Source organism: Larimichthys crocea, chromosome XX (genome assembly GCF_000972845.2).
Source record: "Larimichthys crocea isolate SSNF chromosome XX, L_crocea_2.0, whole genome shotgun sequence".
NCBI classification, from domain to species: domain Eukaryota; kingdom Metazoa; phylum Chordata; class Actinopteri; family Sciaenidae; genus Larimichthys; species Larimichthys crocea.
The window spans coordinates 9,365,984-9,379,474 of record NC_040030.1 but is presented as its reverse complement, the minus strand read 5'-3'; the positions used below and the strand labels follow the sequence as shown (position 1 = coordinate 9,379,474).

General features: G+C 40.0%; 1 protein-coding gene across 1 annotated transcript in view; it reads right to left on the bottom strand.

The window, feature by feature from the left end:
• cacna2d4a (calcium channel, voltage-dependent, alpha 2/delta subunit 4a) overlaps nt 1-13,491 on the bottom strand; it is an 86,441-nt gene that overhangs the window by 1,827 nt on the left and 71,123 nt on the right. The window contains exons 29-38 of the mRNA XM_027272152.1: nt 11,994-12,055; nt 6,472-6,486; nt 5,945-5,989; nt 5,603-5,665; nt 3,890-3,960; nt 2,833-2,908; nt 2,677-2,729; nt 1,640-1,695; nt 1,133-1,153; nt 524-644 (exon numbers count right to left, since the gene is read on the bottom strand). Of these exons, the coding sequence (XP_027127953.1) occupies nt 524-644; nt 1,133-1,153; nt 1,640-1,695; nt 2,677-2,729; nt 2,833-2,908; nt 3,890-3,960; nt 5,603-5,665; nt 5,945-5,989; nt 6,472-6,486; nt 11,994-12,055 (583 nt within the window). The remainder of the gene's footprint in view (nt 1-523; nt 645-1,132; nt 1,154-1,639; nt 1,696-2,676; nt 2,730-2,832; nt 2,909-3,889; nt 3,961-5,602; nt 5,666-5,944; nt 5,990-6,471; nt 6,487-11,993; nt 12,056-13,491) is intronic.

Below are 13,491 nucleotides of genomic sequence, written 5' to 3'. Positions count from 1 at the left end.
GTACAGATATTGTACCTCTTTTGGCCTCATGAGGGCGTTCACACTCAACCCACGGTCACAAACCTGCTGAAATAATACAGAAACCACAACACCACAGCTCTCCCCTTCTCGTTTAAACAAACACATGCTGTGATCTGTCCCTCTCTCTCTCCTCTTCCCCCTCCTCTCGCCTCCGACTGTTTTTCCATCTCTGTCCTGTCTCCCACTCTCTCCCCTGTGTCTCCATATTTTCATTTACTTCTCTTAATACCCTTGCTCAGATTTCCAGTCTCTCTCTCTCTCACACACTCTACACATGCTTCTCGGTCTTCTTTCAGTAACCTTGTGTACCCCCGATCTAATTCAGTTCCTTTCTACTTGTTTCCCTCTTCCTGATACTCTTGTATAAACACACACTGCTCTCAGTATGCAGAGCAGAGCAAAGCCGTAGAAAATGGATTTTGGAAGGACAATTTAATATGACTGGTCTCGGGCTTAGAGAGGACTGCACTGCAGATTTGTGTGTGCGTGAGTGTGTGCTTACTTTTGGCAGCGTCCACACTTAATAATGCTGTTGGTCTCTTTGACTGACGGCTCGTAGACGAAGCTGGGGTACTCAGTGTCACACGGCTGCAGGATGTCCCCTTTCTTCTTATGAGCCGAGGCTAACGGAGAAATAGATATGGGTCATGTCTTCAGGTTGGGAATTAGAATAAGTTTGCTGGTGACTGACAGGATAAGTGTGTGTGACAGGAGAACTATTTAAAAGCTTCACACGTCAGCCATTTTTTGCTCTTTCTACCATGACTCTGTACTCCAAGCAAAATTGAATTTTGTGTCTGTGTAGAGGTAAAATGATGGCTTTGAAAGCAGAACAGAAGAGCCATAATGGCTTGTTGAATTTCACATTTGGATTGGGGCTATGCTTTCTGTCTGACCTCTGCAGAATTACATTAGTTTCAGTATGCCTATGCCTAGTTCTTGTTTTGAAGAACAAGCCAGTTACCCCCGTTCCCACTGAAAACTACTTACATAACACACACACCGAATTTTAATTTTGTTTGAAGTAGTACAAACACTACACCGCACGAAACACGGCTTAGAAAAAAATGGCACTGATCTTCCTCAAAAACACTACAAGACAGATACTCACACACGGTGAAAGATGTCTTGGCTGAATGGATGATGATGTGACAGTAGGAGGAAGAGTGGATGATTGACAGGTGGCACAATGAGGAGGGTGAATGTGCGATCGATGGAGAGACAGAGGCAGATGAGAGGTGAGAGGGTCACAGGAAGCAATGTTGTTATTCCACAATGGCGTCTCGACTGGTGATCAATGTAGCACACAGCTCACAGTTTTAAGTGGTATTGAACTACTGTAACATGTTTGCGGTGACTGGTAGCGACATGATGAAAGCGTAATGAGTTTTCTTTTGAGTGAGTGAAGGGTTGATGGTGAGTATTCTTAGCCCAGACTTCCTACATTAATGTCAATAATGTGCATGATTTATATGCATGGTTTATAAGGCAAACATTGCAGTAATCTAGATCAGCTCTGAAGGTTACAAAGATTTATGAGTCATACACTTCAAAGCACACATTGAAGGACATCTGTCTTCTTGCTTAGATGTATACAGTTTGACCTTTTAGAGCTCACCATCAGCGAAATGCTCCGTGTGCCAGAAGCCACAGATATTAAACTCCAGGAGGAACCTTGTGAAGAAGAGAGAGAGAGAGGAAGAGCGTGGACAGAGAGAGGGAGTCAATTAGGCGGCCAAAGCAGATTGCAGGCAGATTGCTACAGGTTTCAAAAACTGGGCCAGGACCCAAGGTTGTGTCATGGGAATATTAAAATAGGTCCTAAAGTTATTCAGCAGTAACTGGTAGCTGTTTTTTTAAACTGGATAACCAGACTGTTCTTTTGAATGAAGCTGCGGGATGCACCATGCCGCTTCAGCCTTACCGAATCCCTACAGTAAAAACTAAAGCTGTTAAAGCTTCCCATTATCCAGTTTGGGCTGATAACATTCAGGGAATCATTCAACGTTTTGGGAAATATTCTTATTGGTTTTCTTATGAATATAAAGCTACAGACAGTTAGCTTAGTTTAGTATAAAGAGAGGAAACAGCTCCATTCAGCCAGGCTCTATTCAGAAAAGGTCAGAAAATACGCCTACTCGCATCTCTAAACCTCGCTAATTAAAATGTTATTATGCCTCGTTTATTTAATCCATAAAAAGTGTAAAAACTGTAAAATAGGTGTTGCGATTTCATGAGTGAGTCATGTTGTCACTGAGAGAGATAGTTACTGACCCCTGTCAAGAAATAGTCCTGCATATAACGTCTTAAAAACCTTTTTGGAATTATAGCTGAGTGAAATTTAGTTTGTTTTAGCTTTGTTAGTTCGAGACAGAGCCAGGATAGTTGTTTCCCTGCATTTGCAATCTTTGTGCTACACTGGCTGACTGAAGCTTCATATTTACCATACAGAAATGAGAGTGGTATTGATCTTATCGAACTCTCAGCAAGAAAGCCAACAAACACAGTTCGCCAAAATGTCGAACTATAATGGTCTTTTGTTGTCAATCAAAAGAAAAACTTTCCACTGCTTTTACATACACACACACACAAAAAGTTAATTTATTGAATGGTGATATATAATAGTAAATTCTGGTTTCCCGTAGCAACACTTACAGTAGGAAGTTGGAGAGGAACCACTTGAGGGCTGAAGCCAAACCATAGAACGGCTGAAAAATTAGACAGATAAATTATAGTTACTGCAGAATTGATTTTTTTGTGTTGTTGTTGTTGTTCATAATATTGAATCCAGAGTGAACATAGTGTACATACACTTAGAAGAGGACGGGCGCTGCTGACTGAGTGCGAGTTCATCTTACACATGGCCTGGTAGTCGAACAAGGACACCCTGAGGAAACACACGCACACACAAAAGCACATGGTCTTGCTCTTCAGGAAGTATTTCACCGGCTTACATCGATTCCTTGACCCCCTGGAGACTATTACACACAGCGTTGTGGAGCTGAGCTTAACCTTTGAAAACCATCAAAACTCTGATCCCTAACTTAACTTAACAAAAGAAATAAATCTGAGAGAAAATCATCTCAGTGGTGGATTTATTTTCCTTTTTAAACAGTAGACCCAGCAAGTGTTCTGACATAGTCTTGTTGTATTATATTGTGCATACTGGGTCCTTATGCAGGTTGAAGCACAAGGACAAATAAATACACACATAAACTTGCAGATACATGCACGTACACTGTACAAACATAAACACACACACACAGCCACTGAAGTTCATGCATGCTCAAAACCAGTTATGTAATATGCTGTGTCAAATGAAGCATGACGAAATCTTTTAGCCGTTTAAAAATAGCGCATCACTCATGAGATTTCAAACATAAAAGACGCAGAAAAATCCAGAGCATTCAAAGAGGGTCAAAGGGGAGCAAAGAGGAAAAGCAGGGATATCTATACCACCAACGGGCAAATTAGTTAGACTCTGCACGTAGAGAGTACAACGCAGGAAAGACACTCGCAATAGCAATAAGAACAAAGCTTTTAAGTCTCTGTAATGACAGTAAAGCATGCCCTCTAGGCTATGGGTTTCTATTGCATACTAATGCTTGGCTTAGGTGTATAAGAATCAAAAAGTAAACAGAACACCTTTGCAAGCCGACCTCCTGGATAAGACAAGACTCAATAGCAACCACCTCTGTTTGTGACACAGCATGTGTAATCAAATTCATGAGCCAGATATAAATGCATGGCGTTATGAGCTTGAGACACCGGGATGCATAATATGGCGCTTGAAATTGCAACGTGGGGGCACCGAGTTTACATGCACATTGTCCTGTCAACCAGTCAGGCAACGACAACCAGACATTACCTTTTGAACATGCCCATTCTGATTAGTGTGGTCATCACTGATCCATCAATCTCGCCATAGAATCTTCCGGCCTATCAGAAAAGAGCAAAATGAAAGTGTCAAACGATCTGTGTGGTTAAACATGTTACATTCATATCATGATAAACTGCCAGAGGGAAAATCAAAGCCCAGTTTATTCCTTTTCACTTTCACCTCAGTGTGACCTGTATGATTAATTATGCATTGACTATGTTACGTATTCTGTGTAGTATCTTATCATATATGATGTTGTTATAGTGCATCCAGCACATGCACACAGGTACACCTATAAACCTTACTTATTAACACATCATATCTCTTCTGATTTATCCTTGGAACTCAGAACTTTATCAGTTTGGTTCAGTGCTGTTTGTTACTCCAGAACTGTATGTGGATGTTTAAACAACTCAATAAAAAGAGACAATAGCACAAAAACTCACTATCACTGTTAAACAGCAAATATACAGAGTGCATCGTTTCTTTGCTGCTCATGTTTGGTTGTGTTGTATAATTGTAAGCTGGGAATTGTTGTCTCTTGTCCTCTGTAGTGCTGTGCTGCTAAGACAGTTGCTGTGATACATGAGCACTGACTCATTTTACTGCACACAATTATTGTTGATAGTAACTGTGGGGAAAGGCTGAAATTTAAAAAAATGTTAATTTGTGAAAATATTCCATCTTGTCACTGCTGTTAGGTAAAAAAAAAAACATACAAATGTTTATAAAAGGTCATTCTAAACATTAACAACCAAGAAAGCTTATTTAAGTCAATGGAAAATAGAATTTAATTTATAATTTATGCTGTTGTTGTTGCCCTAATTATACGTGATAAAGATGATTATGATGTGATGATGAGGAATTTTAGACCTGTTCAGAGAACTGATAAAGCGTTCCTCAGGAACCTCTGCTGTCCCATGACCTTAGAGGGACTGGAGGTGTCGCTAGTGGAAAGTTCAATGACAATTTCTGAATTTACATCACGCCTGCAAGAACTTATGAAGCATGAATTGAGAGTCAATTCCTATAATATAAGCCAGTTTAGTTTATAATTAGTTTGCCCTGATTGAGCCTACGCTAATCTCACATCCCCATTTCAGAGAACATATCTGGTCTCCATTAAGTGGAACTCAGGACTTGTAAAATTGAAGAAATAATCATGCATTACAACCTTTCGGTTCTTCACAGTTGCATTTGTTCATTCATTGGTAGTTTAGTAGTTAATAAACTGTCACTTTACATGAATCAAATATTCTGCAGTAACCTTCAGATCAAGACTAAATGAATGAACTGGCTGATGAATCATATCACCCTTTTCAAGGGGGGTTCCCCCGAGGTGAATTTAATGTGAGTTAAACTTATTTAATGTGAACATGGGTTTCTTCTGATAGCAGGAAGTGGGTGTAAACTTAAATGCCTTTTAAGCCATGAAGCCATGTGTCGGTTGAACACAGTGTCCTGGCCAAAGACAGGATGTCTGCACTGTTGGTTAACAGTGGTTCACAGAATGAGAGTGATTGTGAGAGCTATAAATCTATTTTTAAATAACAGGCACACAATAATTTCTTGTTAGGTAATGAATGAATCGACAAGGGTAATAGCTCTAGACTAGAAAGTCTAGAAAGCAAATTTCTTTCTGTCGGTGTGTGTGTGTGTGTGTGTGTGTGTGTGTGTGTGTGTGTGTGTGTGTGAACTTACATCATTGCGCTGTTTAGAAATTAGGACAAAGCCATTATTGTCAATCACGTAACAGTCAATATCCTGAGATGAGAGACAGAGACAGCAATTACTTACATAAGTAAGTACAAATCTGTGTCAATTACCACCGACAAAGATAACAAGCACAATAATTCCTATGATTCAACCATGAGTGATGAAACGTCTCAAAAGGAAAACCACAATTTTTTACTTTTGTGGCCCCACTTTTGAACTCTCTGGCGCTTGAATACTAAGAAATTATACAGTTATGTCATGAAATCATACAAGCGTGAGAATTTACTTTTCACTTTTCAAAAAGTAAGATCCTCATGAGATACTCACAAAGTTGTCACACCGAAGAGGACACACCCCATCTACATTAGAGCACTAGAGGACAGACAGAGAGAGAAAGTAAAAGGTTTGTAATGTGTTTCACCATTGACAAGCAAGAGGAAGGAAAACACAGCAAATACAGATGATTGGATGTGTGATATGTGTTATTATCTGTCAAGTGTGTGTGTTTAGAGGAGGACATGTTTGTGTGTGTGTGAGGAGATGACTTGAACACATGCTCTGTCTGTGTTTTTATCTGTGAAGGTGTTAGGCTTAAACATGTGTCAGTGTAGACAAGTCCATGTGTACGTGTAAAAAAAAACCTAAAAAACTTGTTGGCGGTGCGAAGGTGTTAATTTGTGTGTGTCTACCTGCGATGTGCTGCTCTGATTGCAAGTTTGTGCATGTTTCATGCCTTGCGTTTTTCTGTGTGTAATCTGTTTTAAACGTGAGTGTGAAGCCGACTTCACAGAGCTCAGCAGGTGCTGAAGATGTTAAATTTGGGTCTGTGCGAAAAGGAAATGACGCATACTTACGTCTGTGTCATTTGGCTGAGAGGACATGAAAAGATAGCATGAAGAAAGAGAGATAAACATTACTTCAGTTAATGATGTGTAAGTCAATGCACTGACTAAACTGTCTCACTCTCTTGCTGTAGGTTTAATGGTGACAAAGCTATACATCTTCTCAGAGCAAGTTTCAATGGGGTTTTTATAAACCGGGTTCGGGGATAAGGGCCACGCCTCGTACTCGTTCAATTTCCGTTCTCCACGTACTTAAGCACTCCCTCTTCCTTCCACTCCTTCTTTGACGCCGCTGTCACATCCCACCCCCCCATACCCTCTTTCTTGCTTTGTCTCCCCTTTTCTCATCTCCATTCCTACACAGGAACCAGGGGCTCTAATCCTAGAGTCGCGAGAGAGAGAGACGGTTCCCCCACTCAGTGTCTCCATCCCCCCAGGTTCCTCCCAGGATACCTCCGGTCAACCTCAGGACCACTCTGCCAGTGGTCCCGCCTCATCCCTCCTTCCCTTCATCCCTCATCCCCCTCACCTTTCCTCCCCTCACCCCTTCCTCCCTCCCTTCATCCCTCGCCCTAACATCCCTCATCCTCCGACCCCCATCCCTTCATCCCTCAAACCCTCTAACCCTCTCTTTCCCTAAACCCTCCCACAGCATACCACCCACGCTTCCCGAACGTCACTCGTAATAAACATGTTCAAACTCCATCTGTACGGGCGTGGTCCTTGTTAGTGAAGGTTTTTTTAGGTTTTCAAGCAGGCCTGATAACAAATCAACATTTTAAATCAACATGCATTTAGGCGTTTGGTGCTTCTTCCATAATCTTAGGATTTATTTACTTCATACGAGCCTTTGCAGGTGGATAAAAGTTCTCAGTACTGCTGACAGTTTCCTTCATCAGTGAAAGGGTCATGAGTCAAAATGTCAACTGCTCTCCTCCTGACTTTATGGCTGCATCTCATGTCTTACAGTATGTGTGGATTCGTGTCTGTGGACAATATGTCTTTGGATTCATGGTCAGGCTATATAGAGCGTGTCGAAGTGTGAATGAGACTATCTATCATCCTTTTCAATCCTATTACAGCAAAATGTCAGTCTTTCTCTCCGCTTCCCATCCCCTCTGAAATAAACTACAATCCAGTGAGTGGACTGGCAAGAATGACGATTCTTCACCGCATGCTGTTGGCTTGATTGACACAATTTCCAGGAAATCCCTATGTCATCTGTTTCTGCTAATTATGCCAATATAGGTGTAGTCCTAAAGGACCAGTGTGTAGGATGTAGTGGCATCTAGTGGTGCAGTTGCTGATTGCACCCCCTTCGCCTCTACATCCTGGCATGAAGGAAAAGCTACAGTGGCAAAACACATGAAATATGCAAAAGTCTCTATCTAGAGGCAGTGTTTGGTTTGTCCATTTGGGCTACTGTAGAAACATAATAGTTCAACATGCGGACTCTGTGTAAGAGGACCTGTGGCGTCTTTAGACATAAAAGGTTTTAAGGTAATGAAAACAGGTGATTATATACTAATGAAAATATAGTTATATGTTTATATATTATATATTCCATTTAGGCCATATTGTGTAAATAGAGCTCTCTAAATCTTTCACACTAGATCTTTAAGACTCACTACTTAAACCCACAGGTCACAATGTTTATTGGAGTTTTTATTCCTCTATCCTGTTTGGCCAGAAATTGGGCCCAAAATGTAAATTTTATCCTGATTCTTGGTACTAGAAATAAAAGGCCTGGGGTCCTTGAAATAAAAAAAATGTTTATTTTGTTTGGAACATTGATTTGCTCAGCAAATTTACTTGCAAAAGGTATTATTATTTGTCTGTAAGACTGCTAGCTTGGTCTAATGAAGTGTCTCAAGTGTAAAAGGTTATGCATTGTAAATTTCAGGGAAAATCTTCTGTTACACTGCAATATTTCATGACTACAAAAAGGATTTTACCCTGATGGTTGCTCTAGAGAAACAGCAGATGGACTGATCAACTATCTTCACCATCCGCAATCCCACTTCTAATGAATTAACATCAAAACTGCCAAATTTGTTCATCACGGCTAATTGCCTTGGACCCTCTCGTTGTTTGAGAATATATCTACCTATAAGCAACAATTCTATGTCTCATCCCGCCTTTTTACCCCTGACATCAGAGACAGCTTTCTAAATCTGGGAAGCTCTCGCAGATCCTGTGTTGGTAAATGTGTTTCGTCTGGGAGCTCCAGGAGGAGGCAAGGTGATGGTGAGAGCATCAATTATCACTCTCATTCCCTGAAACCTCAATCAAAGAGTTTCTCACCGCGACAGCTTGTCTACACTTTTGAATTCAACGTGAGCAACTCACTACAGCATTATACACTATTCTATACTCTGCTTAGCTGTGCTATAATGCCTGATTTTTATAAATCACATTCCTGCTCCATTTCTGTCAGACAGAACATAGGGAATTATGAAAGCATGAAAAATATTCCTGTTTGCAAACCAATTTCTGTTTCTGCGAGTGCACTAATTACACTTATGTTTCATATTTCAGAGGTTGCAGTGCAGTGCTATCACAAACAATATGCAAGTAACAAATATGGCATTATAGAGGAAGGAAAAAAACAGCTGAGTTTTGTTCATGAGATAAAGAGCGTGCCAAGATGTGGACGGCAAAAAATCTATCATCTTTTGATTCTCGTTACCGTCACCTCAGTGCGTCTCCACACACTGTCAAACAAAATATAGCAGCAATGGAGAGACGTGTGGTTCCTTACAGTGCTTCACATTCACACTATATATTTAAATGTGATGTATCTTTTAAGGTGGGAACATAAGGTGTCGGTGTATAGTATTTACAGCTTTTGTCCCTTTCTCATGGATGTAGACACACACATACACAGACAGACACACACACTGAGACAGTAGACAAAGTAGAGTGTGGTGTACATTTATGTCAGAACATCTTTCCATTTACATCCTGACTGCTTCTTATTAGATGGGAGTTCATACTTCATTCCTACCCTCACTAATCCATAATTCATGTACTAATAACATCTTATTTTAAGGCAGTCAACCTTGTACTGTAGCAATAAGGTCAGACAGGGTTTCCCCTCACTTATGTAACTCTGCCCTTAAGATGTGAAGGAGTTCCTTGCAATTAAACTTTCTCTAAAACACATAAAGATAAGGCTAAATTGACGGTGTTAGCCATTTCAATTTTCCTTTAGTTAATTGTGAGTACTTTTTAATGCATGCATTAATCATTACTACTGTATAAACACAAGGACTTCAATAAAATGAGATATAATGACACCTTTACTGCACAGGCAACATATATGTAGATCCAGAGACACTGCACTGCATGTGTTTTTCACCAACTGGGCCAACATGCCACTTTCTTTGGCAAGAAGTCTTTTTGAGCAGAAGGTTGAAGCTGCCATGTGACTGGTTACTGCACTGCACCCGCATGTAGGTATTTCAATTAGGATTTACAGTAGGTACAGTATTTTCACCCCAGGAGGGAGCTGAACACTTTAAAATGGGTCACGGAGAGGATTTCACATGCAAACACACATGCACACATACATGGGTGGATACACATAAACGTACCCAGCAAGACACACACAAACACCACAACCCTATAAATAAAGATGCTTGACAGTGAGTCCATGACAGGAAGATAAGATGATTATGTAAGCTATCCGAGGAGGAGAGGGAGGGTTGAGGTGAGGAAATGAGGGAAGAAGGAGGAGGTATAGGAGATGAGAAAGGGAGGGGAGGACAGAAAGCGTTGAGCGCAATAAAGGGGGGGGAAGCGGAGAGAAAATTGAGAATTTAGTCAGGAGAAGAGAGAGTCGAAATGACTTTCTATACAGCATAAATCTAGTGGATAACAAGGCTACTACAAATGATACTAATGAGTTCTTGGTTGATGAATATGGACATAACAGCACCCTTGTGCACAGATGGTCATGCATATGGCCTCTGTCAACGTGACACACATTCACATTAACAGACACATGCACATATACACTACTCTCTTCGTCACACCTGCACAAAAACACACACACACAAAAAAAAACACACCTGGGGTCTGCTGAGCCTAGCTGTGGTAGCTATCAATCATTTAATGGCTAGCCAGCAGCCTTAATGCTCTTTTAACTGCTGTCATTTACGGCCACGGGAGCAGAGGAGGGGAACAGCCAAGCTATCAAACACCTGCTACAGCAAAAGGTGTTACGCTAAATTAAGCAAGTTTTTGTTGAAGAAAATGTTTTCTTGAAGAACCCAAAGGACGTTACAAGCCTCTACTGAAGGCAGCGCTGATAACATTCTCTGAGAGGCACACGAAAAACATCATCCGAAAAACAATTCTAATGACTTTCAAAATAATATTTTAAGCCTCTAACAGTGAGTGCAGTGATAAGGAAAACACTGCATTAAGCTTTGAATTAGACAAAGTTTAAATGCTGTAATTATCAACTAATGGAGCATAAAAAGAACCTATAATAATCCTTGACTCCTTGTCAGACAGTAATAAATGGTCTCTGAACAGCCCGGTGGTTTAACGGGATATACCTGAACACAGAATTATGGCCACAGGTTAAACCCCTGACACAGACAGGTGTGTATTCATCAGTTAGCTATGTCTTATATTGAGCAAGATATCGAACAGTGGCTTAATCAATCAGAAGAATTTGCTCTTTGGTTAATGCCTACAATGTAAATGTGACATTTTAAAGTCAAATCAGGAAGACAGCCTTTGACAATGGTGAAAAATCAAACCTACAACCTGACAAGTAAAAAGAAGGAGAAAAGACGTGATTCTTTCATCCGGAATGAAAAATAAACTACTTAAGGTTGCTGTATGAGAGCAGTCTGGTAAGAAATGAATGACTGAGAGAAAATGGATGGGTATGGGTGCACAGATGTTAACAATATTAGACTGATCAATTCAGGAGATTGAATAGGAGTCATTATCCGGGATGGTGGAGGAGGAGGATAGTATTATTCTACAGTAACTGAAGAACAGCATGATTGTGTAATTAGTATTCCACAAGCATTGTTCAGTATAACTGCCTTAACCATAAATACATCACACGTTTCTCATTAGTGCCAGTATGGCGCTGCAATTAACTTGTTTTATAGGGGACATTAAAAAACACAATAAAATAATATAACTCTAACATGGAAAATAATAATGCAATAATCACAGGGTTTAATTCTCAAGCAGTCCACAGTGGGACCTGACATTCATCAGTTTTTTTTTGTTGTTGTTGTTTTTTTTTCCACATGGCGACTCAAAGTTTTGACAGCAAAAAGTTATCCCTTAGCTGGAAGTCAACTTATAAAAGAGTTTTTTTTCTTTATTTATTCTTTTGTCACTGTCAAAATTCTTTTCTCTTCGTCCCTTAGATCTAAAATATAAAAGGATTCATTCAGTGAAAGGTCTGTCTCTGAACTTTGTTAATGGACTTTTGGTGGAATTCACAGAAATTTGGAAGAATGGTTATAGTGATTATTTGTTTTGAGATTGTATGTACTTACCTGTGCTGCAATGGCCCAGAATCTGGACTCCATCATGTCCAAAGTCACCTGGACACCGATGGCTGCAGAGAAACAGAGAAAGAGAGAGGGAGGTGAACAAAGCACAGTAAAATAAACCTTAACTTAAAAAGGATGTAGTTCAATGGATACACTGGAAGAGAAGGGAAGTAGAGAGGAGGAAGGTGAGTGAGGATGCAGTATATGAAAAGTGGAAGGGAAACACCTCTGCTAGACCAATGCTTTGGCTTTGAAACCCAAAGCGCCTCTCTCTCCATTGCAGACATTATTGGCACATGCAGAAAATGCCATGGCAACAACAGCAGACAGAAAACAATGAGCACCACCTGTGACTCCACGGTCTGTTCTTCTTTTTTTAATTTGAAGAACTCCAAATCAAAACCAAATCACACAGCATTTATCAGTGGATGGCGTTTGTCATAGAGGTGAATCTGTTAACGTGCGAGCGCAGCAGCTGTCCATATGATACAATTTGAATATCTTAATAATAATAAGTGGACCTAGTTTTTTAGTTTTTCATGTTTTATTGGTCAAACCTCTATTTACAAGGTCAAAATTCTGATGATGAAAATCATGTGATACAGTCCTTCACTCCTGTCTGATATGAAAACTGTACAGCAGTACTGTGAGCAAGTACTTTGCCAATAGTTTTGATGTAGTAGTAGTAATACCAGTAGGAGTATAACATATATATGTTACCATGAATCAATGACTTTATATAGCATCTTTCATACTGTGAGTGTAGCTTTAGTGACATAAAGAGATGTGTGATAAAACTTCACAATCAAATCAGTAACAAATAAGACAGGCATCAAATAGCAATAACAAATATGTGAAGGACAGTAGAATATGTGCAAGTTAAAAGTAGGTACCATAAACATATAAAATAAGAATAAAACAAAAAAGAAATGAGACAGTTATAGACATGTTGAATAAATCTATTTTCAACTGTCGTGCAGCCTTGTGCAGGGAATTCCATAATAGCTGAGACTTGAAGAGGCCCTGAAGCATTATGAAACGACAATGAATTGGTAATGTTGGCTGGTCCTAAACCATTAAGAGCCTTGTACATCAGAAAAAGAACCAAAAATCTAAAATGACTAAACCTCAAAATATACTGGGAGCCAGCGCAGGATGGGTTGTCGTAGACACCACTGCTGTGATAATATGGTCAGTTTAAGTATGGATTCCTTTAGAAGTAATGGTTGTATCAGCAGTAGCAGACCATAAACGGAGAGGGAAACTTTAATTCCAGCAGTTTAGAAGAAAAGAATGTTAATGATCCGATTAATGTCCCAGGGTGAGAGACTGTATCTCTCTCTGGACTCTCAGGCTTGGAGTAGTAGAGGACCTACTGTACAGATCATCTCTGCCTTCAGAACTCAATTTATGAAAATCCTTTAACATTAACTGGCCTTCTGAGCCTCAATACCGCTGTGTGAACGGACTATTCTTAGAGAGTGTGTGTCTGTGCACGCGT